This window comes from Alligator mississippiensis, chromosome 12 (assembly GCF_030867095.1).
Source record: "Alligator mississippiensis isolate rAllMis1 chromosome 12, rAllMis1, whole genome shotgun sequence".
In the NCBI taxonomy this organism is placed as follows: Eukaryota; Metazoa; Chordata; order Crocodylia; family Alligatoridae; genus Alligator; species Alligator mississippiensis.
Genome location: NC_081835.1, coordinates 448,382 through 473,264, shown reverse-complemented (window position 1 = coordinate 473,264; position 24,883 = coordinate 448,382). Strand labels below are relative to the sequence as shown.

General features: G+C 66.7%; 3 protein-coding genes across 9 annotated transcripts; 1 reads left to right on the top strand and 2 right to left on the bottom strand.

Moving 5' to 3' along the window:
* Window positions 1–36: 36 nt before the first annotated feature.
* Window positions 37–8,260, top strand: CAMK1 (calcium/calmodulin dependent protein kinase I). 2 transcript variants are annotated; one of them, XM_059715981.1, is made up of 12 exons: window positions 37–228; window positions 613–756; window positions 3,222–3,353; window positions 3,682–3,756; window positions 3,857–3,995; window positions 4,385–4,511; window positions 4,652–4,727; window positions 4,813–4,925; window positions 5,094–5,172; window positions 5,266–5,353; window positions 7,445–7,577; window positions 7,674–8,260. In XM_059715981.1, the coding sequence occupies exons 2-12, from the start codon at window positions 671–673 to the stop codon at window positions 7,736–7,738; spliced, it is 1,113 nt and encodes a 370-aa protein (XP_059571964.1). In that variant the 5' UTR covers window positions 37–228; window positions 613–670; the 3' UTR covers window positions 7,739–8,260. The 2 variants fall into 2 exon arrangements, with proteins under 2 accessions (XP_059571964.1, XP_059571963.1); XM_059715980.1 differs by lacking the exons at window positions 37–228; window positions 613–756 and having other exon boundaries at window positions 2,759–3,353.
* Window positions 8,221–10,030, bottom strand: OGG1 (8-oxoguanine DNA glycosylase). Of its 4 annotated transcripts, XM_059715984.1 has the most exons (7): window positions 9,912–10,030; window positions 9,580–9,818; window positions 9,326–9,505; window positions 9,075–9,253; window positions 8,842–8,989; window positions 8,719–8,768; window positions 8,221–8,622 (listed from the first exon to the last, which is right to left on the bottom strand). In XM_059715984.1, exons 1-7 carry the CDS (start codon window positions 10,016–10,018, stop codon window positions 8,509–8,511), a joined length of 1,017 nt encoding a protein of 338 aa, XP_059571967.1. In that variant the 5' UTR covers window positions 10,019–10,030; the 3' UTR covers window positions 8,221–8,508. The 4 variants fall into 4 exon arrangements, with proteins under 4 accessions (XP_059571967.1, XP_059571966.1, XP_059571969.1 ...); XM_059715983.1 differs by having other exon boundaries at window positions 8,221–8,768; XM_059715986.1 differs by lacking the exon at window positions 9,075–9,253.
* Window positions 10,031–10,134: 104 nt separating this feature from the next.
* BRPF1 (bromodomain and PHD finger containing 1) lies at window positions 10,135–24,473 on the bottom strand. 3 transcript variants are annotated; one of them, XM_019497602.2, is made up of 13 exons: window positions 23,634–24,473; window positions 21,695–22,654; window positions 17,819–17,975; window positions 17,350–17,499; window positions 16,886–17,032; window positions 15,641–15,953; window positions 14,328–14,642; window positions 13,524–13,814; window positions 13,279–13,426; window positions 12,876–13,012; window positions 12,657–12,775; window positions 10,691–10,845; window positions 10,135–10,617 (listed from the first exon to the last, which is right to left on the bottom strand). In XM_019497602.2, the coding sequence occupies exons 1-13, from the start codon at window positions 24,227–24,229 to the stop codon at window positions 10,434–10,436; spliced, it is 3,672 nt and encodes a 1,223-aa protein (XP_019353147.1). In that variant the 5' UTR covers window positions 24,230–24,473; the 3' UTR covers window positions 10,135–10,433. The 3 variants fall into 3 exon arrangements, with proteins under 3 accessions (XP_019353147.1, XP_019353148.1, XP_006260366.2); XM_019497603.2 differs by having other exon boundaries at window positions 16,904–17,032; XM_006260304.4 differs by having other exon boundaries at window positions 16,904–17,032; window positions 17,350–17,481; window positions 23,634–24,472.
* Between the last annotated feature and the right edge of the window lie 410 nt (window positions 24,474–24,883).

Below are 24,883 nucleotides of genomic sequence, written 5' to 3'. Positions count from 1 at the left end.
GTGGGCCCCGCCCCCCCCGCGCTAATTTTAGCTTGGCCCCGTCTCCAGGCACCCCCGCCGCCGCCCCCCGATTGGCCGCGCCGCGCCAGCCCCGCCCCCTGACGTCACCGGTGGCTGGCCCTGGCGCCGGGGGAGCCGCTGCGCCGGGCGCGGGACCGTGCAGCGCCGAGCACCGCCCGCCCCCCCGGCCCCGCCCGGCCCCGCTCCGCTCCAGCGCGGCCCGGCCCGGTAAGCGGCGGCGCGGGGGGCGCTGGCCGCGTGGGTCCGTGCCCGGGGCGGGGTGCGGGCTCGGGGCGGGGCGGGGCGGGGCGGGGGTCGGTCCCGCGCGCTGCCGGGCCGGGCCGGGCCGGGCTGGGACAGGACAGGACAGGCCCCGCCCCGCCCCGCCCCGCGCGCTGCCCCGCGGCCCCGCAGCAGCTGCCGTTGTCATGGCAACTGCCCGGGATTCTTCCGAGGCCGCAAAGTTTGCGGAGTGGACGCGGGCCGGGAGCCGACGGGCTGCCCGTGGCCCGAGCCGCGCTGCCCGTGCCGCGCAGGGGGCTGGAGGTCCTGGCCTGGCAGCGCGGGCCCCGGGCCCACCCTGGCTGACACCCCCGCCTGCCGCCCGCGCAGGCCCCGAGCTCGGCCGCGCCGGCCCTGGGACGCGCAGGCAGGCGGCCCGGGAGGGACGATGCCGCTGGGAGAGGACGGCCCCAGCTGGAAGAAGAGGACCCAGGACATCCGCGACATCTACGAGTTCCGGGAGATCCTGGGCACGTGAGTCGCGCCGCGCCGCCGGGCCGGGCCCCGCCGCAGCGCCGGGGCTGGGGCCGCTCCCGCCACGTGGCCCGCGCCGCCCTGCGCCGGGACGCTGCAGCCCCCGAGCCTGTCGCCCCGGCCCTTGCTGGGGTGTCGGGTCCCGTTGCCCCGGCGCGGCTGCGTCGCCTCGGCCCCCATGCCCGCAGGGCTGGCCTGGGCCTGGAGCGGGAGCTCCGTGGATGCCTGCCGCCGAGGCAGGTCCAAAGGTTGGGGCCTGCGCCCATGTCAGGAGGAGCCAGGCCATGGCGGGGCTGGGCTGTGCTCTGCGTCCCCCGGGCAGGGGTGCTGGGCTGGCGGCGTGTGGCATTAGGCCGAGCAGGCGCGTGCCGCCAGCATGGCCGTCTCAGGCGCTCGGGAGGGATTAGTGTAATCACGGAGGGGATGAGAGACCGGGGATCGCCCGGGCTGTTCCCACCCCTGCACTGAGCCTGGCAGGCCTGGGCACGGCGCATGGAGGGAGCCCGCCAGGCCCAAGCAGCCCCAGCACCGGGGTGCTGGGCTGGGTCCCATGGCCGCCCGCCCCCAAGTGCAGGCCCTGGAGCTGGGCATGTGGCGGGAACCCTGTGCTGGGTCGCCGTCGGAGCAGGAGCGCGGGGTCCTGGGCCAGAGCCCCCGCGCCTGCTCGGCCTGGGCTCCCTGCGCACGGCCCCTCCTGGCTGCAGCTGCCCGCTGCGGAGGGGTCCTGGCTCTGGCGGCGCCGGAGTCCCCAGCACAGCCCCAGCAGCTGCTGCAGCTGCCCGCGGGACTCGGCCTCTGCGAGGCCTCCCCAGCAAGGCCCAGGCTGCCGGGGTGGTGCGCGGATGCACAACTGCCTCGGCCCCGGCCGGGCTGCTGGCCCTCACAGGCTGGCAGCGCCCTCTCCCCGTGCGAATCCCGTGGCGGGTGTCGCCTGTCCAGACGGCTGCTGCTCCGATCCTTCCACCCCCACGCGGCTCGTGCCCCGCGCATCCCCCCAGCTCCAGCTCCATCCCCCAGCCGAGCTGCCTCCGCCTGGCGGCCCCGCTGCCAGCACGGCTGTGTTTCCAAACAAGCCCTTCCCACGCTCCCACGCCCCAGCCGGAGGAGCTCCTGGAAACATCCACACAGCCGCCTCCTGCCAGCCGGCCATGTGGCCACGGCCCCCCGCCCAGGCCTGGCATGAGCCCCTCCCTTGCAGGCCTCCCTCAGCCCAGGCCGGTGCCCGCCCGGCGCCCCTTGTCACGCGCGCAGCAGATGCCTGCCATAGCCGTGATGCCACACGCCTGCACCGCTGGTGCTGTCGCAGCAGATAAGCAGGGCGCCAAGGGCGCGGGCCTGTGGCAGGGCCCTCCAGGGCAGGAGGGCATTGCCTGGGGCCAGCGCCTTCGCCCCAGGACATCTCTGCTGCGCGGTGGGGACCGGTGCCTGGGGCCCGGGGCAGCCTGCTTTGCCACAGCCACAGCCACCGGCCCGCGCTGCGGCTCACCCACTTGCCTATAAATAGCCGGACTTTCTGCCTGTTGTCATGGTGATAGCAGCACGGCGCGATTTCCTGGCGGGTGCGGAGCCCTGTAGGCCTCACCGCGCCCCGGGTTCCCACTGCCGCCGGCCTCCCGCCACCAGCAGCCTGCCTGGCCCCGGCCCTGCGCACCTCCAGCCCCAGCCCAGCTCAGCTGCAGGCACCTCCAGCCCTGCCTGGCCCTGGGCACCCCACAGCTCTGCCCAGCCCCTGCATGAGGCTCACACAGCCCTGCCTGGCCTCAGCTCCAGCCCTGGCCCTGGCCCTGGCCCCTCCAGGCCCTGCCCAGCCCTGGCTCCAGCCACCCATGCCCAGTCCGAGGCACCCTGCAGCTTTACCCAGGCCCTGGATGAGGCCCTCACAGCCTGGCCTGGTCCCAGCCCCGAGCACCTCCAGTCCCTGCCAGCCATGGCCCCAGGCCTCTCCTCAGCTCTGGCCCCAGCCTCCCCTGCCCACTCGCCCCCTGCACGGGCTCGGGCACAGCTCAGTTCTGCCCAGCCCCTGGATGAGCCCCATGCAGCCCTGCCCAGCCTGGCCCTGAGCACCTTGCACCCTCCACCCACCCCTGGGTACCCTGCATCCCATGCCTAGCTCCTGCTCCAGGAACCTCCATCCCCTGCTCAGCCTTGGCCCTGGCCTCCCCTGCCCAGCCCTCAGCACCTTGCACCCTCTGCCCAGCAATGGCAACAGCTTCTCCAGCCCAGCCCTGGCCCCAGGCACCTTGCACCCTGGCCCAGCCCAGCCCTGGCACTTTGCACCCTGCCTGGCCTCAGCCTGACCCCTGCCCCACTCCCAGGCACCCCTGGCCTGGCCTGGCCTGGGCCTCCCACGTGCTCACCCGCCCCCATCCTGCCGCCTGCAAAAGAGAACATCCTGCTGACCCCAGCAGGGTCCCTGCTAAGGCCATGCCCAGGACAGCCCCCATCTTATGCCCACCGCCCCCCAGGGGCGCCTTCTCAGAGGTGGTGCTGGCAGAGGAGCGGACGACCCGCAAGCTGGTGGCCATCAAGTGCATCACCAAGAAGGCGCTGGAGGGCAAGGAGACCAGCATCGAGAACGAGATCGACGTCCTGCACAAGTAGGCACTGCCCGCCCCACCCTGCCCTGGGTCCTCGCAGCCCCTCTGCACGTGGCCCGGGGGCTGCAGGATGCCGGGGCTCGAGCACCTCACCCCACCTGCCCTGTCCCAGGTGCAGGGCGCAGCAGGGGCCGCAGCATCCTAGTGCCGTGCTGCCGGAGCCCAGCCCCATGCCCTGCCCGATGCTGGCAGCCCACCCACCACGTGCCTCATCCCAGGGGGTGCTGGTTTCCCCCAAGGCCAGCCCCGGGCCTGGTGTGCAGCTGCTGGGCCGGGGGCACGGGGTAGGGACAGCAGCAGGGCCCTTCACCTCGCCTCTGCCCCGCAGGATCCAGCACCCCAACATCGTTGCTCTGGATGACATCTATGAGAGCGGCAGCCACCTCTACCTCATCATGCAGCTGTGAGTCCAGGCGCTGCGGGGCAGGGGCATCGTGTGGATGCCCCGTCCAGGGGCAGGCCGCGGTGCCCTGCCCCCAGCTGACCTCTCTGCCCCTGCACAGGGTGTCGGGCGGGGAGCTGTTTGACCGCATAGTGGAGAAGGGCTTCTACACAGAGCGCGACGCCAGCCAGCTCATCCGGCAGATCCTGGACGCCGTCAAGTACCTGCATGACATGGGCATCGTGCACCGCGACCTCAAGGTGAGCTGGCACTGCCCTCGGGGGCTCTACCCTGGCTCCCTGTCCTGCCCCCGCTCCACCGTACCCCCACCCCATTGCCCAGCACAGCCCGAGCTGCCTGGCCTGGGCTGGCTCCCTGGCGGAGGCAGCTGCCAAGCAAGGCAGGGGAATGTGCAGGTGAAAGGCCAGCTGTGGCAGACGGGGCAGCTGTGCACGGTGTGCATAGGCCCAGGTGCGTGAGGGGCAGGGGTCATGCCTGGCTGCATGTGCAGGGGCATGGGGGTGCCGGTTCGGGATTGCACGCATGTGTGACGCCCAGGGTCACTGAGCAAGGCTGCCCAGGCCAGCTGCGCCCATGGGGGCCAGATCCCTGGGTGCCTGCTCTGACCCCCCTTCCCCCCCTCGTGCAGCCCGAAAACCTGCTCTATTACAGCCTGGACGAGGACTCCAAGATCATGATCAGTGACTTTGGGTTGTCCAAGATTGAGGGCTCCGGCAGCGTCATGTCTACGGCATGCGGCACGCCCGGCTACGTGGGTGAGTGCCCCTGGGCAGGGCCCTCGCCCCCTCCATGCAGCCGGGGGCCTGGGTAGACACTGGGCTTTGTGCCGGGCTGGGGGGAGCCAGGGAGGGGCGTGGGTCGCGTCTGCCCCTGTTGACGGCCCTGCTCCCTGCAGCCCCGGAGGTGCTGGCGCAGAAGCCCTACAGCAAGGCGGTGGATTGCTGGTCCATCGGCGTCATCGCCTACATCCTGTACGTACCGCAGGGCCGGGGCCCGGCTGCAGCCCCTGCCCCCCGCCCTGCCCTCGGCCCGCGCCCACCGTCCCTGTCTCCGCAGGCTGTGCGGCTACCCCCCCTTCTACGACGAGAACGACGCCAAGCTCTTCGAGCAGATCCTGCGGGCCGAGTACGAGTTTGACTCGCCCTACTGGGACGACATCTCCGACTCGGGTGAGCACGGCCAGGCCCAGCTGCCCCCCCCTGCCCTGCCCGTCCTGCTGGCACCAGGGCTGGAGGGGGCTCAGGGAGGGGTCAGGGCACAGGGGCTAACGCCTGGCTGGGTGCTTCGACCCCTGCGGCCCCGGCACTGCCCGACCATCCGTGCTTGCTGCCCCGCAGCCAAGGACTTCATCAAGCACCTGATGGAAAAGGACCCGGGCAAGCGCTTCACCTGCGAGCAGGCCCTGCAGCACCCCTGGTAAGGGGGACGCTGCCCCGGGGCCCCTGGGTCCCTGCACCGGGGCAGCCCTCAGGACCGCACTGACCCGCCCCCCACCCCGCCTGCCCCCAGGATCGCCGGGGACACGGCGCTGGACAAGAACATCCACCAGTCCGTCAGCGAGCAGATCAAGAAGAACTTCGCCAAGAGCAGGTGGAAGGTGAGGGGCGGCCCTGCCGCGCGGTGCTGGGGTGCTGCCCTGGGTGGGGTGTCCAGGGGCTGTCCCGCCCCCCCCCACCCCCCCGGGGGCTCAGGGGCCCTTCTGTGCTGGGGGGGGGGGGGGGCAGTCCTGCTTTCTGGGCAGACAACGGAAAACTTTGCCCTGTCTTTGGGGTGTCACAGGGGCCTTTCTGCCCTCTTTTTTGGAGGTGTTGTGGAGAGCCTGTGTTTGGGTGTGACTGGGGGGGGGGGTTGATCCTGTAACTGGGGGGTTTCAGGGGGGTCTGCTCTGCTCTGCCCTGTGTTTGGGGGTTGGGGGGGCATTTTGCCCTGTATTCTGGGGGTTGTTTTGTCCTGTGTTTGCCCTGTGCCTGGAGGTGTCAGGGACAGTTCTGCCCTGTGTTTGGGGGTGTCATGGGGGCTATTCTGCCCTGTACTGGGGGCTTCAAAGGGGGGCTGTTCTGCCAAGTATATGGGGCTGTTGGGGTGGTTGTTCTGCCCTGCAGTTGGGGTGTTGGGGTGTTGTGCCTTGTGTTTGGGGGTGCTGGGGAGCTGTTCTGCTCTATATTTGGCAAGGGTGGGGTGGGGGCATTTTGCCCTGTATTCTGGGGTGGTGGTTCTGCCCTGGGGGTGTTGGGGGTCTGTGCTGCCCTGTATATAGGGGCGGGGGGGGGGCTGCCCTGCATTTGGGGTGTTGGAGGGGGCTAGTCTGTCCTGTGTTTTGGGGTGTCAGGGTCTGTTCAGCTTTAATTAGGGGGTGTATTTGGGGCCAGGGGGGCAATCTTGCCCTGTGGGTGGGGGGAGGTTGTCTGGCCCTTTAGTTAGGGGATGCCTGGGGCGGGTGCTGATCTGCCCTGTAGTTGGTGTCAGGGTCTGCACTTCCTTTGGGGATTTCGTGGTCGCCATTTCCCCCTGTGGTGCAGGGTGGTGGGGGCTGTTTTGCCCTGCGTTTGGGGATTTCAGGGTGGTTGTTTTGCTCGGTATTCCTAGGTGCTGACTGGGGGGCGGGGGTTGTTCTGCCCTGTAGTTGGAGACGTGGGGGGGCAGGATTGTGGGGGGGGGGGGGAAGTGCTCTGCCCTGTGCTTGGGGGTGTTGGGGGGGGCCTCATCTGCCCTGCATTGGGGGGCTTTGGGGAGCTCTTCTAGCCAGTATCTGAAGGGGGCAAAGGGGGGGAATTCTGCCCTGCATGCTGGGCTGGGGGGGGGGGGGGGTTGCCACATGTATGTATGGATGTTGGGGGGTGGGGGGTACGTCAGCCCGTTTGGGGTGGCTGTTCTGATTTCGATTCTGGGGTGCTGGGGTGGTTGTTCCACCCTGCAATGGGGGGGCATCTAGGCTGCCCTGTAGTCGGGGGTGTTGGGGGCTGCTCAGCCTTGTAGTTGGGGGCATCAGAGGGGGCAGCTCTGCCCTGTGTTGGGGATTGGGTGTCTGTTCCGCTCGGTTTGAGTACTTGGGGGGGGGGGGGGTCTGTGTTGCCCTGTATGTGGTGGTGGGGGTGTTTTTAGGGTCTGCTGTGCAGTGAATTTGGGGACATGCCCACGCACATGCGTCCGCCTTTATTTGGGAGCATTGAGGGCTCTGGTGCATCCTGTACTTGGGAGCTGTTGGGGTGGAGGCACTGGGGTTGGGGGCGCTGATGTTGTCTTCGTTCCTTGATTTTTACCTGGAGGGGGCTGCTGGCTGTTTGTGGGGGGAGCGCGCAGGCTGGGCACAGCCAGCTGCAGGCCGGCAGGAGGCACCGTGTGCAGGGAGGCAGCACTGGTGCGTGGGCAGCTGCAGGGTCTGCGGGGGGCGCCGTGGGCTGTGGGGCAGCCGCAGGACCAGCAGGGGCGCTGCCAGCAGCGGAGCGCGGCCCCTGGGGAAACTGCAGTCCACGCAGGGGGGGCAGGTGCCAGGGGGGAGCACTAGCCCTGGGGCAGCGGCAGGTCCAGCAGGGGGCGCCCTGTGCAGTGGGGCGGGGCACTGGCTGAGGGAGCTGCAGGTCGTGCAGGGGTGCTGGTGCTGGGGCAGGACCAGGCAGGGGGCCCGGGCGCTGGGGGTAGGCGTAGGGGGCTCTGGTCTGCCCCGATGCTGACGCTGTGCCCACCGCAGCAAGCCTTCAATGCCACGGCGGTGGTGCGGCACATGCGGAAGCTGCAGCTGGGGACAAGCCAGGAGTTGCCGGGGCCCACGACGCCGACCAGCCCCTGCCGCAGCGACCAGCTCATGCCAGGCCCCAGCGACGGTAAGTGCTGCCCTGCGCCGCACCCTGCCCCCGTCCCATCCCATCCCATCCCCGGGAGGGGCTGCAGCTCGGCCTCATGCTGCCCTTCTCCGGCAGGCTCCGACTCCAGCAGCAGTGACCGGTCGCCAGGGAACGACTGCCTGCAGCTGCCCCCGGACTGACGCCCCCCGCGGCGTGCAGGGCCCGGCCTTGCCCCCACTGCTCGAGCCGGGCCGTGGGCTGAGCCGCTCGGGGATGGGGCAGGACTCGGTGCGCCGGCCTGGGGGGTGGGGGTAACTCCAGCCCTGGGCCCGCCCCGAGCCCTCTGCCGCCAGGGCGGGGAGCGGAGAGCAGCAAGATGCCAGGGCGCTGCAGCACGGAGCCTGCCAGGCCTGGCCCCTGCCCTCTGCCCAGGGCTCCCGCGCAGGGGGACCCAGGCCCTGCTCTGCCTAGGCCCTGGTGCCCCTGGAGGGTCCACAGTGAGCTGGGATCGGCCCTGCCACGGGGCGCCGGGGCCCCCAGCCCACGTGCCTGCCCCAGCCCCGAGCCGGGGGCCTGAGCACCTGCCCCGCTCTGCACAGCCCCGCTGCTCCAGGTCCCGGGGAGGGGCCCGCGCCTGCCCCGCTGCCACTGCCCCGCATGTCCAGACACGTTTTCAAATGGCTGTTTCTATTTTGTTGCTTGTATTAAAGAAAAGAGACGAAGGAGGACTTGGCTGTGCTGTGACAGGGAAGGGGCATAGGGCAGAGCCCCGGCCCCGGGCCGGACGGCTGCCTGCGGCCCCAGTGCTGTGAGCTCCCTGCCAGCAGGGCGCTGCACGGGCTGGGGCAGGGGCAGGGCGCGGCCCTGGCCCCGGGGAACCGTGCTCCAGCACGCGGCACCTCGTGCCCTGGGCCGGCGGCAGGCAGAGGAGGCTGCTCCAGCCGCCTTCACCCCGCCTCGGCCGCGGCGCCTAGGGGGGGCCCAGGCAGCTGCTGCGGCTGCGACGGGCTCGGCCCCGCTTGGGGCTGGGGCTGGCGCACGGCAGGGCGCCCCGCGGCCGCGTCACCTCGGCGCAGAACAGGACCTGGGGAGAGAAGGGGCGAGGCGAGGCGAGGCGAGGTGAGGCCAGGCGAGCGGGCGCCAACGCGCCGCCGGCGCAGGGCAGAGGCCCGGCACTCACCGCCTGCGCCCAGCCCGCGCGCGGGCCCCACAGCCGCCGGAAGAAGTCCCCTGCGGAGAGAAGCGGGGTGAGCGGGGAGCCGGGGCCCGGCCCGTGCGCGCCCCGGCCCGCCCCGCCACTCACCCGTCTCCCGGTAGACCCGCGGCGTCAGGCTCCTGGCGGCCGCGCCTGGCTCCAGCCCGTACCGCTGCCGCGCCACCTGCCACACGTGCGTGTCCACGGGCACGGCCTCCGGCTTGTCCAGCGCCATGAGGCACACGCAGTCGGCCACCTGCCCGCGCCGGCACACGCGGGTCACTGCCGGCTCGGCGCGGCGGGCGGGCGGGCCGGCGGGGCGGGGCCGCGCGCGCACTCACCTTGGCGCCCACGCCGGGCAGCGAGCACAGCACGCGCCGCGCCTCCGCGTAGGGCGCGCCGCGCAGCCGGGCCAGCCCCTCGGCGCCCAGGTCCTGCAGCACCGCCCGCGCCGCGCCGCTCACGAACCGCGCCCGGTAGCCGAAGCCGAGCTCCCGCAGCCGGGCCTCCACCCCGGGGCCTGCGGGGCGGGACGGGGCGGGCGGGTCAGGGCCGAGCGGGGCGGGGCGGGCCGGGGCGGGCCGGCACTGACCTGCGAGCGCCTGCAGCGAGGGGAAGGCGTGGTAGGGCTGGCGGCCGAGCCGGGCCAGGCGGCGCCCGAAGGCGCGGCACAGGCGCTGCAGCATGGCGGCGATGCGCGGCAGCCGGTTGTTGGCCGAGCAGATGAAGGCGACGAGGCACTCGAGCGGGTCCTGGCGCAGCACGCGCACGCCTGCGGGCGGCACCCGCTCAGCCCCGCCCCCGGCCCCGCCCCCGGCCGGCCCCGCCCCCCGGCCCCGCCCCTACCCGGGCAGGCGGCGGCGGCGCGCTGGAAGCGGGGGTCGGCGGCGGCCCAGGCCGCGTAGAGCGGCGCCAGCGGCACGTCCAGCTGGAAGTAGTCGCGCAGGATGCGGCCGGGGTCGGGCTCGGGATCCGGGTCGGGCCCCGCGTGCACCGTGAACCAGAGCTGCTCCTCCGTCTGCCGCAGCGTCCACACGCGGCCGCCCAGCTCGCCCGTCCAGTGCCCGGCGCTGCGCTCCCGCCACCTGCGCGCGCCCGGTCAGCGGGGAGGGAGCGCTCCCGGCCCGGCCCGGCCCGCCCCCCGCCCGGAAGGCCGCCCCCCGCCCGGAAGCACTGACCGGAAGGCCTGGCCGCAGCTCAGCACCAGGTCGAGGCGCAGCTCGGAGCGAGCGCAGGGCAGCGCGTGCCACGGGCCGGGGCCGGGGCCGGGCGCGGGCGCCTGCATGGCTGCGCCGGGCGCCGCTGCCGGAAGGCGGGCGGGCCGCTCTAGGCCGCTGCCGGCCGCTCTATGGCCCGGAGGCCGGAAGCGGGCTGCCCCCCCGGCGGCGGGCGGAGCCGCGGTGCAAATAGACCGTTTATTTTCTAAGAACCGATAGATTTTTCTTCCGTCAAAATAAATACAAAGAGCGGCGGCGCCGAGCGCGGGGCCGGGCCGGGCCGGGCCGGGCGGGGCCGCCTCCCGCGCAGCGCCGCTGGGCCGGCCGCCGGGAGCCGCCCGCTGCGTCCGGGCCGGGCCGGGCCGGGCCGGGCCGGCCCCTCCCGCGCAGACCAGCTGCACGAGGGCCGGGGCGCCCCTTGCCCTGAGATGGGGGAGCCGCGGCCGGGCCGGGCTCGAGCAGCAGCAGCAGCAGCGGGGGGGGCTAGTCGCTCTCGCTGGAGTCGCTGCTCTGCTCGCCCTGCACCTTGTTGCGGTGCTGCATGGCGCGGTGGTAGGCGATCTGCACCGACTTGCGGATGTTGGACTTGCGGCCCTCCAGCATCTTCTCCTTGTCCAGGTCCTGGTTCACGCCCAGAGGCACCAGCTTGGTCCGGGGCAGCCACTGCCTGCGGGGAAAGGGGCGGCCCGGTCACGCGCGGCCCCGCCCCTGCCCCGCGCAGCGCCCGGCCTCCTCCTTACCAGGTCCGCTTGTTGTCGAAGAAGAGGACCAGGTAGAGGTGCTCCCGCGCTTCCTGAGTCATCTGCTCGCCCAGCTTCAGCACCTCCAGGGGCGGCACGGGGATGGGGACGCCGTGGTGGAACATGCCCTCCCGCGGCATTTTGGGGTCGATGATCTGCCCGGGCGTGCAGCGGGGAGACAAAGCCAGGCTGGGGTGAGCGGGCCGGAGCCGGCCGCCCCAGCCCTGCCGGGGGAGCCGCGCAGCATCGTGCTCCAGCAGAAGCCCCGCTTCATACCACTACTGCTCGCAGGGGCGTAGCGACGGGGGCTGGAGAGGTCTAGTCCACCCCCCTGCCTGAGGTGGGATCAGCCCTGTCCAAACCGTCCTATACAAGTCCCGTCTAGACTCCTCGTAAAACTACCCTCGACCCTGACGGCAGCCCTAACGCTCGCACCTGCCGCAGGTCGAGCAGGGACCCACGGCAGCCAACACCCCGCTTCTATCAAACGTCAATACACAGTCGAGGTCCCGCCCGGGCAGAGGCCGTGCCCCCGCTGCAGAGCAAGGCAACCCCCCAGTCTGTACTAATCGAACCATGGTATGGACTGACCCCAGATCTGGCATCAGTCTGACCCCAGGCACAGGGGCCAGGCCCTCCAGCCAGGACCCTGCAGGGCTGGGCCCAGCAGGAGCATCGGCACAGCCCAGCCGGGGCTGCAGCAGCACCAGCACCTCTGGGGGAGGCTTAAAACCCTCCCGCCACATGGAGCAGAGGGTGGGGGAAGCCCAGAAGCCTGGGAAATCCCCCTTTGTTCCAGACTGTTGCACTTGTAGCCCAGAAGCACAGGATGGCTGGTTCTAGGCCCCCAGGGTAGCTCTGTGCTGCAGTGTCTGCCCATAAGAATGGATGGGCTGCTGTCCTGGGCCAGGCTACAGGTCCATCTAGCCCACGGCTGTATCGCAGCACCATGAAGCAGATGTTAAGAGCAACAGGATTCATACAGGGTCTACCAGACTGATCTGTTCCTGCCCTTACAGTTTCCTGCCTTTAGAGGCCCAGGAAGGACCCAAATGGAGCCCGCAACCGTAGCTCTAATGGGTCGTGCCCACCACCCCATCCAGCACAAGTCTGTCTGACCCTGGTTGAACGGTCAGCTCTACAACCCTGTGCTCCACAAGTTAGCTACACGCTGTGTGCAGAGGAACGGCTGAAACCCGCTTCCTACGTTCATGGTAAACAGGAAATCCCTACTGACCCGCCCACACTCTGCAGCCCTCTGTTGTATCCCGTCCTCTCTCGGGCTGGGAGGCCCGATCTCTCCCTGTCTAGAAGCCGTTCCAGACCCTGATCTTCCTTTCTGCCCCATTCTCAGTGCCCTGGTGTCTGTTAGGCAGCTGGGGGGAGCGTGGAGACGCGAGGTGTGGGAGCACCGGGGGCAGACCAGCGCTCCCTGTGCTGTGCTCGGTGAGTCTCAGGTTCTGTTTGCCTGCTGGCGGCTGAGCCAGGCAGCAGCGGGCGCTCTCTCCATGGCACCGGGAATGCAGGAACAGGCAGTGCCTCCTGCAGGCCATCTATTCAGCAACAGCAGCCAGCCCCAGGGCAATCTCTGCTGTTAGCTGTGGGCCTTGTGCCACTGTCCCTCAATAAGACCATGTGCTTAGACCCCCAGCCAGTTGTGTCCTATTTCACAGTGCCCGTGTCAGCATCCTGTGCTGTCTTGCCCTGACTGCGAGCTCTCAGGGGCAGGCACTGGGGGCTACAGCTCCTGGCCCACTCCAGGTCGCTGGGGAGCAGAGCTCTAGTCTGCACACTGCAAGGGTCCAGGTGTGCAGGGAACTGGCAGTGCAGTGCTGCTGGAAAGGGAGTCCCTGTGCCCTATCCAACATGTGACCAGGCAGTCTGGCTCCCTGTAGAGCCAGCACCTACACTGGATGGTTTGTGGCCAGGCCCCATACCTGGGTGGAATAGTACGTGCCATACTCACCAATGCTGGGTATGACGGGTATCCCCGGCACTTGGCCCACACCAGGTCCAGGGCATCCAAAGAGGAGTCCTCGTCTTCTGACAACCACCCTGCCCCACGGCCAATGCTCTTCCGCACCACTGCACCAAAGGAGAGAGGAAGGGGGGGAAGAGAGTCAGCACTGCCCCTCCCTGCCGCCACAGGAGCTGGGATTGCTGTGCGAGAGCCCAAAACACTCACTGCTGTGCCCGACACCTCGCCCGGTGCTGACAGAGTAGGACTCATTCTCCGTCCCAGACGTGTCCTCACTGCTGTCCTCTGGGAAGTTCACACGGGAGAAGGAGGGCTTCCCTCTGCCCTGCTTGGAGGGTGTGGTGCTGTGGGGGAGGGAGCGAGCAGTTAGGGGGCTGCTCAGAGCCATGTAGGCACTGGCTTCCTGCTCCAGCTGCAGTCAGCACCCTTGGGGAGAGGAAGATCCTTCTCCCATGTCATGTGAGAAGGGGGAGTGGGCTGCATGGCACCCCACAGCACTGCAGCCTCTGGAGGGGCAATGCTTGAGGGGGCTGCCAGAGGCTGCAGGAGCCCATGCCCTGGGGGAGCTCTAGGCCAGGTGGGAGGCTGCCTGGCTGTGCCAGTGCCGCACCTGGTGCGATCGGAGGCCGCGCTGCTACTGCTGCTGCTGCTGGATTCTGAGTCAGAGCTGCTTCGGGGCAGGTTGCAGTCATTGCGGTACACCAGGAAGCTCTTCTTCACGGGTTGGTTTCCGCTGCTGAAGCCGTTGGCAGGCAGGTCTGCAGCAGACAGGCAGAGGGGCAGCGTGAGCTATGCGTGGCCCCCAGTCCTGACCCCCACAACAGACTCCCACAGGGCCAGGGCTGCCACACTCACCCATGGGAGGCTCCTCAGCAGATTTATCACTGTCGCTGTCCGAGCTGGAGCTCTGGTGCGGGCTCTTTCTTACCCTCTTCCGCTGCCGCTGTGACCCTCCCATTATTGGGAGCTGCGGGGGGCCAATAGGGCTGCTCCCATGTCCGGGGACCAGCTGGCTCTCCCGATTCTTGGGAGGGCGCCCTGGCCGCTTTGGGGGTCCTGCAGTTTTGGGGTTCTTCTTGGAGAAGAGCACAGAGGTTCTACGGCCAACTTCATGCGCTGGGGTGGAGGAGGAGTTGGGGCCTAGGCCTAAAACAGAGGTGGGGGGGAAGCAGGTGTCAAGCCCACCTGAGCCCGACATACAGAAAGGAGGGCCAGCCCTGGGACTTCTCCTCCGGAGAGCTGCCTTGCGGGGTTCTCACTCTGGCGCGGCTGGGTTCTGTTTCGGCAGGTGCAGCTTCAGCTGCTCCCTTGTTTTCCCAGGCAGCGAGTCCCACGCAAGCCAAGAGAGCAAAACCAGTAGCAACGGCTTGCAGTGATTCTGCTCTGCCACTACGCTTGAGAGGAGGGGACCTCAGCTGCACTCCAGAGAGAAGCGGGGACCCTTGTCTCCACCCACTGCAGCCTCTCCTGTTGGAGGGGACCAGGCTACTCCAGGCCAGACTTCAAGCATGCTGGCTGTGACCCCCACTCTCTGCAGGGAGCTGCCCTGCCCCCTCTTTTGCTGCAGGGACACGGCAGGGGTAGCCTCTCCACTCCACGCCCCTATTCACACAACAGCCCCCAACTCTGTTGGGGCTTGGGCCCCCATGCAGCCACTACCTTTGCCAGTTTCCTGGCTGCTGCTCTCCTCAGCTGCGCTGTCGGTCTGTGTGTCCTTCTCACAGGGGTTGTGGGGCTGCAGGATGCCCCTGGCAGAGCCCCCGTGCCTATCCATCACCTCCCGGCCCAGCTCCCGTGGGTGTGCGAGCTTCCGGCGCAGGATGGTGATCTCCTTCTTGATCATCTTGGCTCGGCGGGAGCGCCCAATGCTCTGCTTCCCTGTGTTGACCTCATCCAGCCGCTCCACCAAGATCTTCAGTTGCTCCTCCAAGGGCAGGTGCTTCTGGTTCTCTGTCAGCAGCAGCCGTGCATCCTCTGGGGGCAGAGAGAGGCACATGGGTGAGAGGCATGGAGCTCTCCTGGTCCCACAAGAGGACGGATGAAAAGCTCAGGGGCAGCACAACATTGGTGGGGCCAGCAGCATGCTTCCACCTGGCACCAGGGAGTGACAAGAACAGGGCACTGGCATGCAGCAGGGAGGAAGTCAGCACAGCCTGGACAATTGCGGGGCAGGGAAAGGATAGTCCCCTCCCAGGCACAAGGACATCCCCACACCCTTAGTCCCTGCTCAGCTCCTGGCCTCTCCACCCCACTGGGCTGCCAGACTGTCACAGGGCAGGGATGAACCTGGGCAGACAAGATCGTCTCTCTCAGCCAGGGGTTCTGCTCCACACACTCACTGCAGGCTACAAGAGATGCCGGGACCACAGTCAGGGACTGGAGGGAAGAGATGCCTGGCCAAGGGGCACATAGCAGCAGCTGTCCATGGGCAGGAACCACCCCGCAGCATGCGGTTGAATGAGAAGGGGCTTGTGTTCCAGCCAGAGAGAATCTACCCAGAGGCACAACACTACACTGACCCGTCCCCCGGGGGGGACCATGGCAGGGAAGTCCAGCTCTCAAGCGCCTGTTTCACTTCTTTCAGGCAACACTGTGCAGTCAGGCAGCAAGGGCACCCCCCCCCCCAGCCTGGCAGCTCACCACACACTGCCAACAGGGACAATGCTGAGGATTGGTTGAGGGGGAACTCAGGCCACTGCAGGGCCAGAAGCTGCCCAGAACAGCTCTCTGGCCCCAACTGGAAATGCAGCACTGCCCCATCCTGCTGTACAACAGCCTCAGTGGGCTCACCACTGCCCCCCACCTCGCAGGGAGCAGTGCAAGGAAGAGACCCCACCAGAAGGATGGGGGTGGTGGACAACACATGTTCAGGACTGTTTCTGCCCTGCCCAGGCCCCCGACAATCTGATAAAACCCCAGCTCTAACTCCTGGGTCAACCCTTTGATCCCCAGGACTGGGAGTTGGTACCCACCATCCTCGATGCCCATGCACTGAGCATCATCCACAGGCATGCAGTGAGGGAAGTGCATGCCTGTCTCAAAGTCGATGCCCATCTTGTCTGCCTGGCGGCGAGCCTGGCGCAACACAGCACCCCCCTGCTCTCGCAGCCGGATGGCCGCCCGGTAGAAGATGGTGTCCTTGGCATTGTACTTCAGGCAGTTATTGATGATAAGGTTGAAGTCCTCCTCGAAATCATCGAAGTTCAGGTAGCGATAGGCCTCCAGGTTCTGTTTCATAGTTTGGAAGTCCATCGGCTTCTTGATGTGGTCCAGGTAGTCTGGGACCTGCAAAGGAAGGCACCAGAGCTCAGAGGCAGGAGCCCCACCTCGTGACCACCTGCTCTAAGAAAGTGGCTGTTAGAGGCTCTGCTCACTGGTGCTCCATCCCAAATGCGCCTCCTGCCCTGCGTGACCAGAGGGAATGGCAAAGCCCCAGAGCTCCTGGATCTTGGATCTGGCTCCGCACTCTGCCTGAGTGCTGCAGCTCACAGAAACGCAAGGCAGAGCAATGTGGAGGTGCCCCAACCCCAGCATGTTCCTGACCCAGCTGGGTCCTCCGGCCTGCAGGCCACAGCATCCAGAATTAATTTCCCGGGGCAGAGAAGCAGTTTGCTTCCATTCCTGGGATGGTGGAGGCGTGGGGGTGACACACAAACCAACGAGGTGGAGCCGGCAGCAGCGCAGGCAGGGACGCCCTGACACTGCTGCAGCACCTGGGCCCAGACTAGCAGCCGCTGGCTGTGCACGGTTCCCCCCAAGCGGACTGTAACCCACAGCCTTGAGCCACGCTTCCCACTGGGCCGGGGGCTGCTCTGAGGCCAGACGCTGTCGCATCCATTCCCGGCTCCACCAGCGGTGCACCTGAGGGGCAGTGCGAAGCATGACATTTGCCGGCTGCCAGCATCTGCCATTCCCGGCAGGAAATCCCGCTCCCCCAGCCTGGCCTGCCGCATGCTGAGATCACCGACGTGCACAAAGAGCACAGAGCCTTTCAGCTCTCTGTCAGCAGCAGCTGCCAGCCCGCAGGGTGTGAGCCACAGCCAAGCTCAGCCCGGTCAACAGGGCAGCATCTCTGCCCTGCATCCCCTCAACAACCGCCACTGGGACAAGCTGGCCTGCTCCCAGCTGCCCCCCGGCCACGCCAGCGGTCTGGGTGCCCGTGCACGAGCCCGGGTCGAGTGCGAGTGAAGCAGAAAGCTGGGGGAGGGGGTTCTTACTTCGTAGAGTTCTGTTACCTCAGACAGAGGGACCGGCTCGCTGAAGATGTTGCCCGTGTCCTTCTCCTGCAGCTGCTCCAGAGTCTTGCGGAGGAGGATGAGGAAAGGGGTCAGCTGCATTTCCAGTGCCACCTGCTGGACCTTGATCTGGAATACACAGACACGGTGCCTCTGAGCCGGGAGCGTTTGCTCCCATGCATGGCGCCTGCCCTGGCCAGGCAGCCAGGGCCACAGGCCCCACAGACCCACGCAGGAAGAAGAAGCCACTGCAGGCATCACCCTGCCCACACAATAGCCACACACAGGGGCCTTGGCACCAGCAGAACTGGTTCTAGCTCTGCCTGGCGCTGTCCTGGGAAATGGAGGCAATGTCTTCCCCAGCCCCATGCCCCACATGCAGGGCACAGCACAGAGAGCAGAGGGGCTGAGGGTGATGGACCCCCAGGAGGGCTCGCAGTCTTTACCGTCTCTCTCTTGAGCTTCTCCCTCTTGCGGATCAGTTCCACCAGCAGGCGTGCGCGCTCCAGGTCATGGCGGAGGCGCTGCCAGGATTTCAGCTGCTCCTTGAGGGCCCAGTTCTTATCCTCAGTGTCTCTCTGCAGGAACAGCAGAGGCTATGGGACGGGTAGGGACACAGCCCCCCCATGTCAACAAGCTGGGACAAAGGGTGCGGGGGGGCTTGACGCTCCATTTCCACCAGGGTTCACATTTCATTACTGACAGCCCCGTCTGGGTGCTCACATCTGCTGCCCCCCCCACAGGCTTTGGCAGGGGTCGCTGCCTGCCAAGTCTGTGATGCCAAGGGCGGTAGAGGCTGCTGGAGCAGCAGTGGCAGGCACCCAGGGCTGTCCTTCCCATGTGAAACTCCAGGCACCACATGTAGCAAATGCTCTGGGCCCCGGGCTGCCTCCTCACCAGGCAGGAAGCCCCTACCTGATCGCAGTTCCTTTGAGACTGCAAGTGTGTCTGGAGCCGGCGCAGCAGAGGGACCCCGTTGCGGGACTGCCTCTTCAGCGTCCAGTAGCTGTGAAGCCTCTGCATGAACTGGCTCTTCCTCTGGATGGTTAAGCGATTGGTGATCTTACTGAGCCTGAGGGAAATGAGAAAACACATGCAGTCAGCCACAGCAGAGTCTGAGCTGCCAAAGGTACTACTGGCAGGCCCTGCACTGCTGCTCTATGTGGCTAAGGGGACTGCTGCAATGCCAGGCAAGCTGGCAGCACAGGAGAGCCTCAGAAAGGCAGGGGCTCCCCTCTTGCTTCTCTGGAGGTGGGGCAGATGCTACATGAGCTCAGAGGGGCGGTTACCCTCTTCCCCACAAACCCTCCCTGGGGGACGGTGCATGAGAGTAACAAAGCAGCCAGGCATCCAGCAGCCTTGGATCACACGCGTCACGGTAGTGCCCAGGCCTGCTGCTGGGTTCAGACAAGGCGCCCCTCGGGCGAGCCTGCAGCGTAGTCAGCGAGCATGAGCTGACCAGCAGCAGGGAGGCAGCAGGACTCTCCTCCACAGCAGTGCTGTTGCAGCCACACCAGGCAGGCTGGGGGGCAGGGAAGTGAATACAACAGAGAGCAAACATTGTTATGCACATGTGGGGGAGGCATTTAGGAGGGCCACCAGCCGAGTGGGTGAGAGACAGGGCAGGACACTGGTACAGGGGACACCCAGGGGGGAGCTGAGCTGGGGAGGTGCAGGGAAAGGGCTGGAGCAAACAGCCCGCAGCACAGGGCAGAGACCACCCAGCACAAACGGCAGGTAATTCAGCCTGGCCAAAGGTCCCTGCTGCAGCTGCTTCTAGTGCCTGGAGACTCTGCGACTCCTCCCTCGGGGATGTGGGAGTTGGGCAATGAGCAGGGCAGGGAGAGAAGGAGGTTCCTGGGAGGCACGTGCTCTGCCTCTGGGGCCAGCCAACGCCTGCTGCACAGGCCCATACATGATCCTCACCACACCCAGCCCACGGGTGCACCTGCCAGGGCTGCCTTGTCTGCCTCCTGTTGCCACAGACATGCAGGCAGCACTTAATGCCAGCCCCAATTAGCAGCGTCTCAGGCAGGCAGGCAGGCCCAGGCTGCTCTGCATGCTCCAGACTGTAGCACACTTAGGGAACTGGCAGGCAGGTCCCCTGGGAGGCAAGTCAGAGAGGTAAAGGAGTCCAGGAGAGCTGGTTGGATTTCAAGGAGGCCCTCTGAAGGGCACAGAAGCAAGCTACCCCAATGCAATGGAACAACAGGAGGGCAAAGGAGGCCAGCCTGGCTAGGCTCTCTTCAATCTCCAGCGAGCTGAAGCTCACAGAGGAAGCCTACAGAACTTGGTCACAGCACTAGGGAAGAGTACAAGAGCACTGCATGGGTGGGCAGGGAGAAATTTAGGAAGGTCAAGGCATGATTTGAGATGCAACTGGCAAGGGCTTTAAAAGGCAATAGAAACGGGTCCACATGTCAAGAGGAAGAGGAAGAGCAGAGAAATCGCAGGCTCCCTATGGACTGCAGAAGGCAATCTAGCTATGGAGGATGCAGGGAAGGCTGAAGCATCTAATGCCAGTTTTCCTTGACATTTCGCAGATAGGGGCAGCTACCAGATAATGGGTGCCATTGGCAGCAAAGACAGGGAAGGGGACAAATAGCCTTGAGTAGAACAGGTTAGGGATTACTTAGAGAAGTTAGATGCTTTCAAGTTGGCAGGGCTGGGTGGGATGCACCCAAAGGTACTGAAGGAACTGGCTGAGGTAATGTCAGAGTCATTAGCTCTCCTCTTTGAGAACTCGGGGAGGTCGGGTGAGGTCCCAGACCACTGGAAAAAGGCACATACAGCGCCCACCTTTAAGAAGGGAAAGGAGGAGGATCTGGGGAACTACAGACCAGCCAGCCCGACCTCAATATCTGCAAAGCTCATGAAGCAGGTCCTCAAGAACTCTATCGTGAAGCACCTAGAAGAGAACCAGGTGATTGGGAACAGCCTGAGTTCACCAAAAGCAAGCTGTGCCCGACCAACCCCAATTCCTTCTATGATAAAGTGACAGGCTCTGTGGACAGGGGAGAGCACCGGATATGATATACCTTGACTTCAGCAAGGCTTCTGACACCATCTCCCATGACATTCCCATCAACAAGCAGCAGCAGAGGAAAGTGAGGCTGGAGATGAGGAGGACCGTTCTGATGCCGAGGGCGGGCAGGCGCTGGAACAGGCTGCCTAGAGACACCATGGAATCTCCATCTTTGGAAGTTTCCCAGGGCAGGCCGGACAGACATGGGGCCGGGACGGTTTAGTTAGGGAGGACCCTGCCTGGAGCAGGGGCTGGACTAGTTGCCCTTGCGAGGCCCCTTTCAGCCCAGCTTTCCCATGATCCTGCCATCTAGCAAGGCAGACCAGCATGCATGCAGCTCATCAGCATGTCACACAGCAGCAAAGCCTGCAGGAAAGGAGGCTGCAGACCAGCAACAGAACACGAGGCCAACTGAGCTGGGAGAGGCCGCAGCACAGCCAGAGACCTGTCGCCACTGTATGCCATGCCCCAGCCCTGCTGCTGAGCAGCCTTCATCTCTGGGAAGCAAGCCCCACACTTCTGCCCAGGGACTGGACCTAGGCTCAAAGGCCCAGCCCTGCCCAGCCCTGAGCACATGCTCTGTGGAAGAGACATGCTGCCATGAGGCAGACAGGCCAGAAGCACCCTGGTCACTCCCTGGGCTCGGCTCCTCTGTGCTCCCCGTCTTGCTACCCCAGACGAGGGAGCATGCAACAAACTGAAGGGGGACAAGATCACACTCACAGGAGCCAGCCAGCGGTATTGCCGCAGCGTCTCCTGAGGCCGGGAGCTCACCAGGCTCCAAAGGGGCTGCTGTATGCTCAGGGCTAACGACCACCCAGAGCTCTCACAGTCCATGCTTACACATCTCGACAAGGACAAAAACGTCCCATGCCAGGGCTTAGGCCAGAGCCTGTGTACCGGAGACCGCAGGAGATCTAACATCGAATTACTCCCCAGCTGCTCCTGTTCCCCTCTCAGAAACACTTGGGGTTGGGCAGGACGGGCCTCCAGTCTAGTTCTCCCTCACTGCGACTCTCGTGTTCCCCAGCAGCTGCCCCAGCCCCGCAGGCGATCAAACCTAGGACGCTGGGTCCCACAAACTGCATGGATATTGGAGGGCTGGCTGGCACTCAGCAGGAGGCAGCTGACTGGGGCCAGCACGGATGATGAGAAGTGCAGGCATGAGCTGGGGTTTCCCAGGAGCGAGCCAGGTTCCAGCCGTGCTCAAGAAGGGAGGTTCAGGCAGGGCTGGGAACCCTGACCTCTGGGGCTGGGATGAAAAGACAGCTGGAGGAGAGTGTCAGCTCAGTCCCAGCCTGGCCAGCTCAGCCAGACCGCAGCCACCGGCAAAGAAGTCTCAGTTACAAAGCCCCCGCCTCTCCACAGAGGCAAAGGGGAAACTAGCCTGACAGCTAACAGCTCCCCGTCTCTGGCAACAGCTTGTTCCTGTGTCCCTGAGATCGGTATAACAGGAAAGGAGCCCTGGGAACCCCCAGCTGCTTCCTGGCACATCCAGCTGGGCTCGCTCTCTGCCGCTGGTCTAACGGCACCAACTTCCTGCCTCTTCCAGGCCAGCTACCTCCATGACACCACAGCACAGCGCAGAGCAGAGGCGTAGGCCCGAGCTCTTACCCAAGAACAAAGCCAGCAGGGGCTTGCTAAGGTAGGTGTGGGGGAGGAGGGGAGAGGCAGTGCTGGGGACAGTGAGGCCGCCTGTAAGCGAGGGCCACACCTGAGCTGCAAGCAGCAAGGCAGAGGGTGGAGAGGGAGGTACCTGGCCGTACCTGTGCGGGGGGATGCAGGGCACGGAAACCACCGGTGCTGCTGCTCGCTTCTCGGCCAGGATCTTCCTTGCCTTCTTCATTTTGATCCTGGACTTGGCCTTTGCCTTCTTCACCTTCTCCGAACTCCAGCCTTTGCCCTCTTCTTCCTCTTCCTCGTCTTCCTCCTCCCCTTCACTGTGAGAGAGGGCAGGGAGCCGGCGCATGGAGCCCGGGGGCGTATGAATGTCGCAGTAGGCTGTCTTGCGCACACTGAAGGAGGTGCCATTTGCTCCCGTCTCGCGGACAGGCTCCATCTTCATGTAGAGTCCAGCCTGCTGGGCACAGGTCACGTGGAAGGCAGTGTAGCAGTTGGCCTTGTGACACTGGATGCAGGCCCCAGAGCCACGCTGCTTACAGATGTAGCAGGTCAGCTTCCAGCGGGCTGGGGGGATGTGCTCGATGCTGTCGATGGGCTCTAGAAACACCGTGTTGGCAAAGCACACCTCTGGGATCCAGAGGGCACAGACCACGTGTGCCCAGCGCCCATCGTCCGTCTGTTTGAAAGCTCCACCCTTGTTGGGGCAGAGGGCACAGTCCACAGCCCGGGAGGGTGACTGCAGGCACCTCCTGCACAGCCACTGGCCCTCGGGGATGTAGGGCACGCCATAGCACTCCTGGTGAACGGCCAGGTTGCACATGTCGCAGAAGAGGATGACGTTGCTGTTCTGACACTCCCCGTCGTTGCAGATACAGCAGACCGCGTCCTCGTCAACCAGCGCGTTGGGGTCCCCCTTGTTGTGGCTCTCAAAGTAGGACTCTTTCTCCAGCCGGTCCATCAGGTACTCAAAGATCTCCTGGGGGATGGGGCTCACACCCTCCGTCTTCCGCCGCTCATTCATGATGTCCAGCCAGATGTAATCCTCCTCATCCATGTCGTACTCCACCTCCTCATCCAGCTCCTCAGCTGACTTCTCAATGTACCTCAAAGAGAAGGGGAGAGGGAATGAGCACCCAGCATGGGTGCAGGCCCACGCAGCCAACCTCAGGGAGGGAGGGGAGAGGTTAGACCAGGCGAGTTTTATCGTGGCAGCCACAAAGCAGCTGTGACCCAGGAAGAGCAGGGATGGAGAAGGGACCCGGGAAGCAGGGTGCGCTGCAGCTCGCACCCATTCTCCAGCACCCACCAGAGTGGCGACACAATTCAGCACCGCCGCCTGAGCTGGACTACCCAGCGCTCCCCGAGCTGCGAGGGAGGGAGCACGGGGCACTCGCTGATGCAAGACAACCGTGGGGAACCTGCGCGAGCCCCGAGGTTGCTGCTCTGGGGCCACCGCTCAGTTTCACGGCACGGCAGTGCCAGGTTCTCGTGTCCCGGTGCTTGTGCAGCAGGTGTCCCTGGCACTCGGGAGGACAAAGGAGGTGCTCCCACGTACGGCCAGGCAGAGGCAGCTGCCTCTGCTCCTCCCCTGCCAGTTGTGGGTGGAGAGCATTACTTGTGTTTTTATTTTATTTATTTATTTACTTATTCACAAAGTCTGAGGTCGTGGTGCCTTGCCCAGCGGCAGCAGCCGCAGCAGCAGCCGCCTGCCACCGCAGCAACTGCCAGCACGCGCAGACACGTGGCTGGGGAGGCGTCTGCTACAGCCAGCAGCGCCGGAGCAGCGCCCACATCGTGCTCTGCAGCGGAGACGGCAGGGCCCAGGGAGCTGTGCAAGCGCTCCCGCCAGCTCGCAGCGCTGACCTCCACGCGGTGCCGAGACAGCTCACCCGCTCGGCCACGGCCAGTCATCTCTGCACTGCCCCGTCATAGCCGGAGAAGAAGAGCTTGCACGGAGCAGAGACCTGCAGCGCGCGGGGCGGGGCGGGGCGGGGCGGGGGGGAACGCAGCCACCAGGCTGCAGGGCAGGGCAGGGCAGGGCGTGAGCGCGGCGGGGGTGCACAGGCCCCGCGCGGAGCGTACCTGTAGTAGGAGGTGGGGCGCGGCGGGGCGTCGGGGGTGTCCTGCTCCAGCTCCCGGTACACGGCCTCGGGCAGCTTGGGCGTGGCGCCGGCCGCGGCGCTGTGGTGGTGGTGGTTGGAGTCCTTGCGCTTCTCCTTGTTCTTGTGCTTGGCGGCCTTGGGCGCGGCGGCCGGCGCCTCCGCGTTCTCCTTGTTGCTGCCGCTCTCGGGCGCCTCCTCGGGCGCCTCCTCGTCCTCCGACACCACGTCCAGGTTGTCGAAGATGCTGATGCGGTGCACGCGGCCGTGCAGGTCCACCTCCACCATGCGCTGCGCCTGCGCGTAGGTCATCACCTCGCGGCCCGGCGACTGCGAGGTCTCGGAGGGGCTGGGCGACTGCTTGTTGGCGGCGCGCGCCTGGCGCCCCTTCTTCTTGTGCTTGCGCAGCGGGGCGTGCTGGGGCGGCGGCGGGTTGTCGTGGTCGTAGTGGTACAGGTGGTACTCGATCCCGCTGTAGCTCTTGTAGATCTTGCGGCAGGTGCCCACCGGGCACTCGTAGGGCGGCTTGGTGGCGCGCAGGTTGTGGCAGAAGGTCTTCACGTCGAAGTCCACGCCCATGGCGGCGGCTCCGCGGGCCCCCGGCCCGGCGCCCGGCCCCGGCCCCGCGGCCCTGCCCGGCCAAGGCCCCCGGCCGCGCGCTGGGCAGGCGGGCGGCCCCCACTGCGGGCGGGGCGGGGCGCGGCGCGGCGCGGCGCGCACTCACGGGCTGGCGGCGCTGCGCGGCGGGCCCGGGGCGCCCATGGGCGGCGGGGCCGGGCCGGGCCGGAACAATGGAGGCGGCGGCGGCGGCGCCTGGCGCGGGGCGGCCGCTGGGTAAAGCGCCGCGCGGCCCCTAGCAACCGCACTTTCGCCGCGGGCGGCGGGCGGCGGGCGGGCGGCGGCGAGGGCGGCGGCGGCGCGGGGGGCCGCGCCCCGGAGGCCGCGGGGGGGCCGGCGCGGGGGGGCCGGGCCGGGCCGGGCCGGGCCGCGCCGCGCGAGGCGAATCTGCGGTGGCGAATCGCAAGCGCCTCCTGCGCGGCCCAGGAGCGCGAGAGGGCGCCCCCGCCCGGGGCCGCCGCGGCTCCGCCAATCAGCGGCCGGGGACCGGGATAGCACGCTGCTCCGCTGCTGCGTGGCCAATCAGCGCCAGGGGGCGGGGCTGGCACGCCGCTCCGCTGCGGCGCGGCCAATCAGCGCCCGGGGGCGTGGTCGAAGCTGCGGGCGCAGCCAATG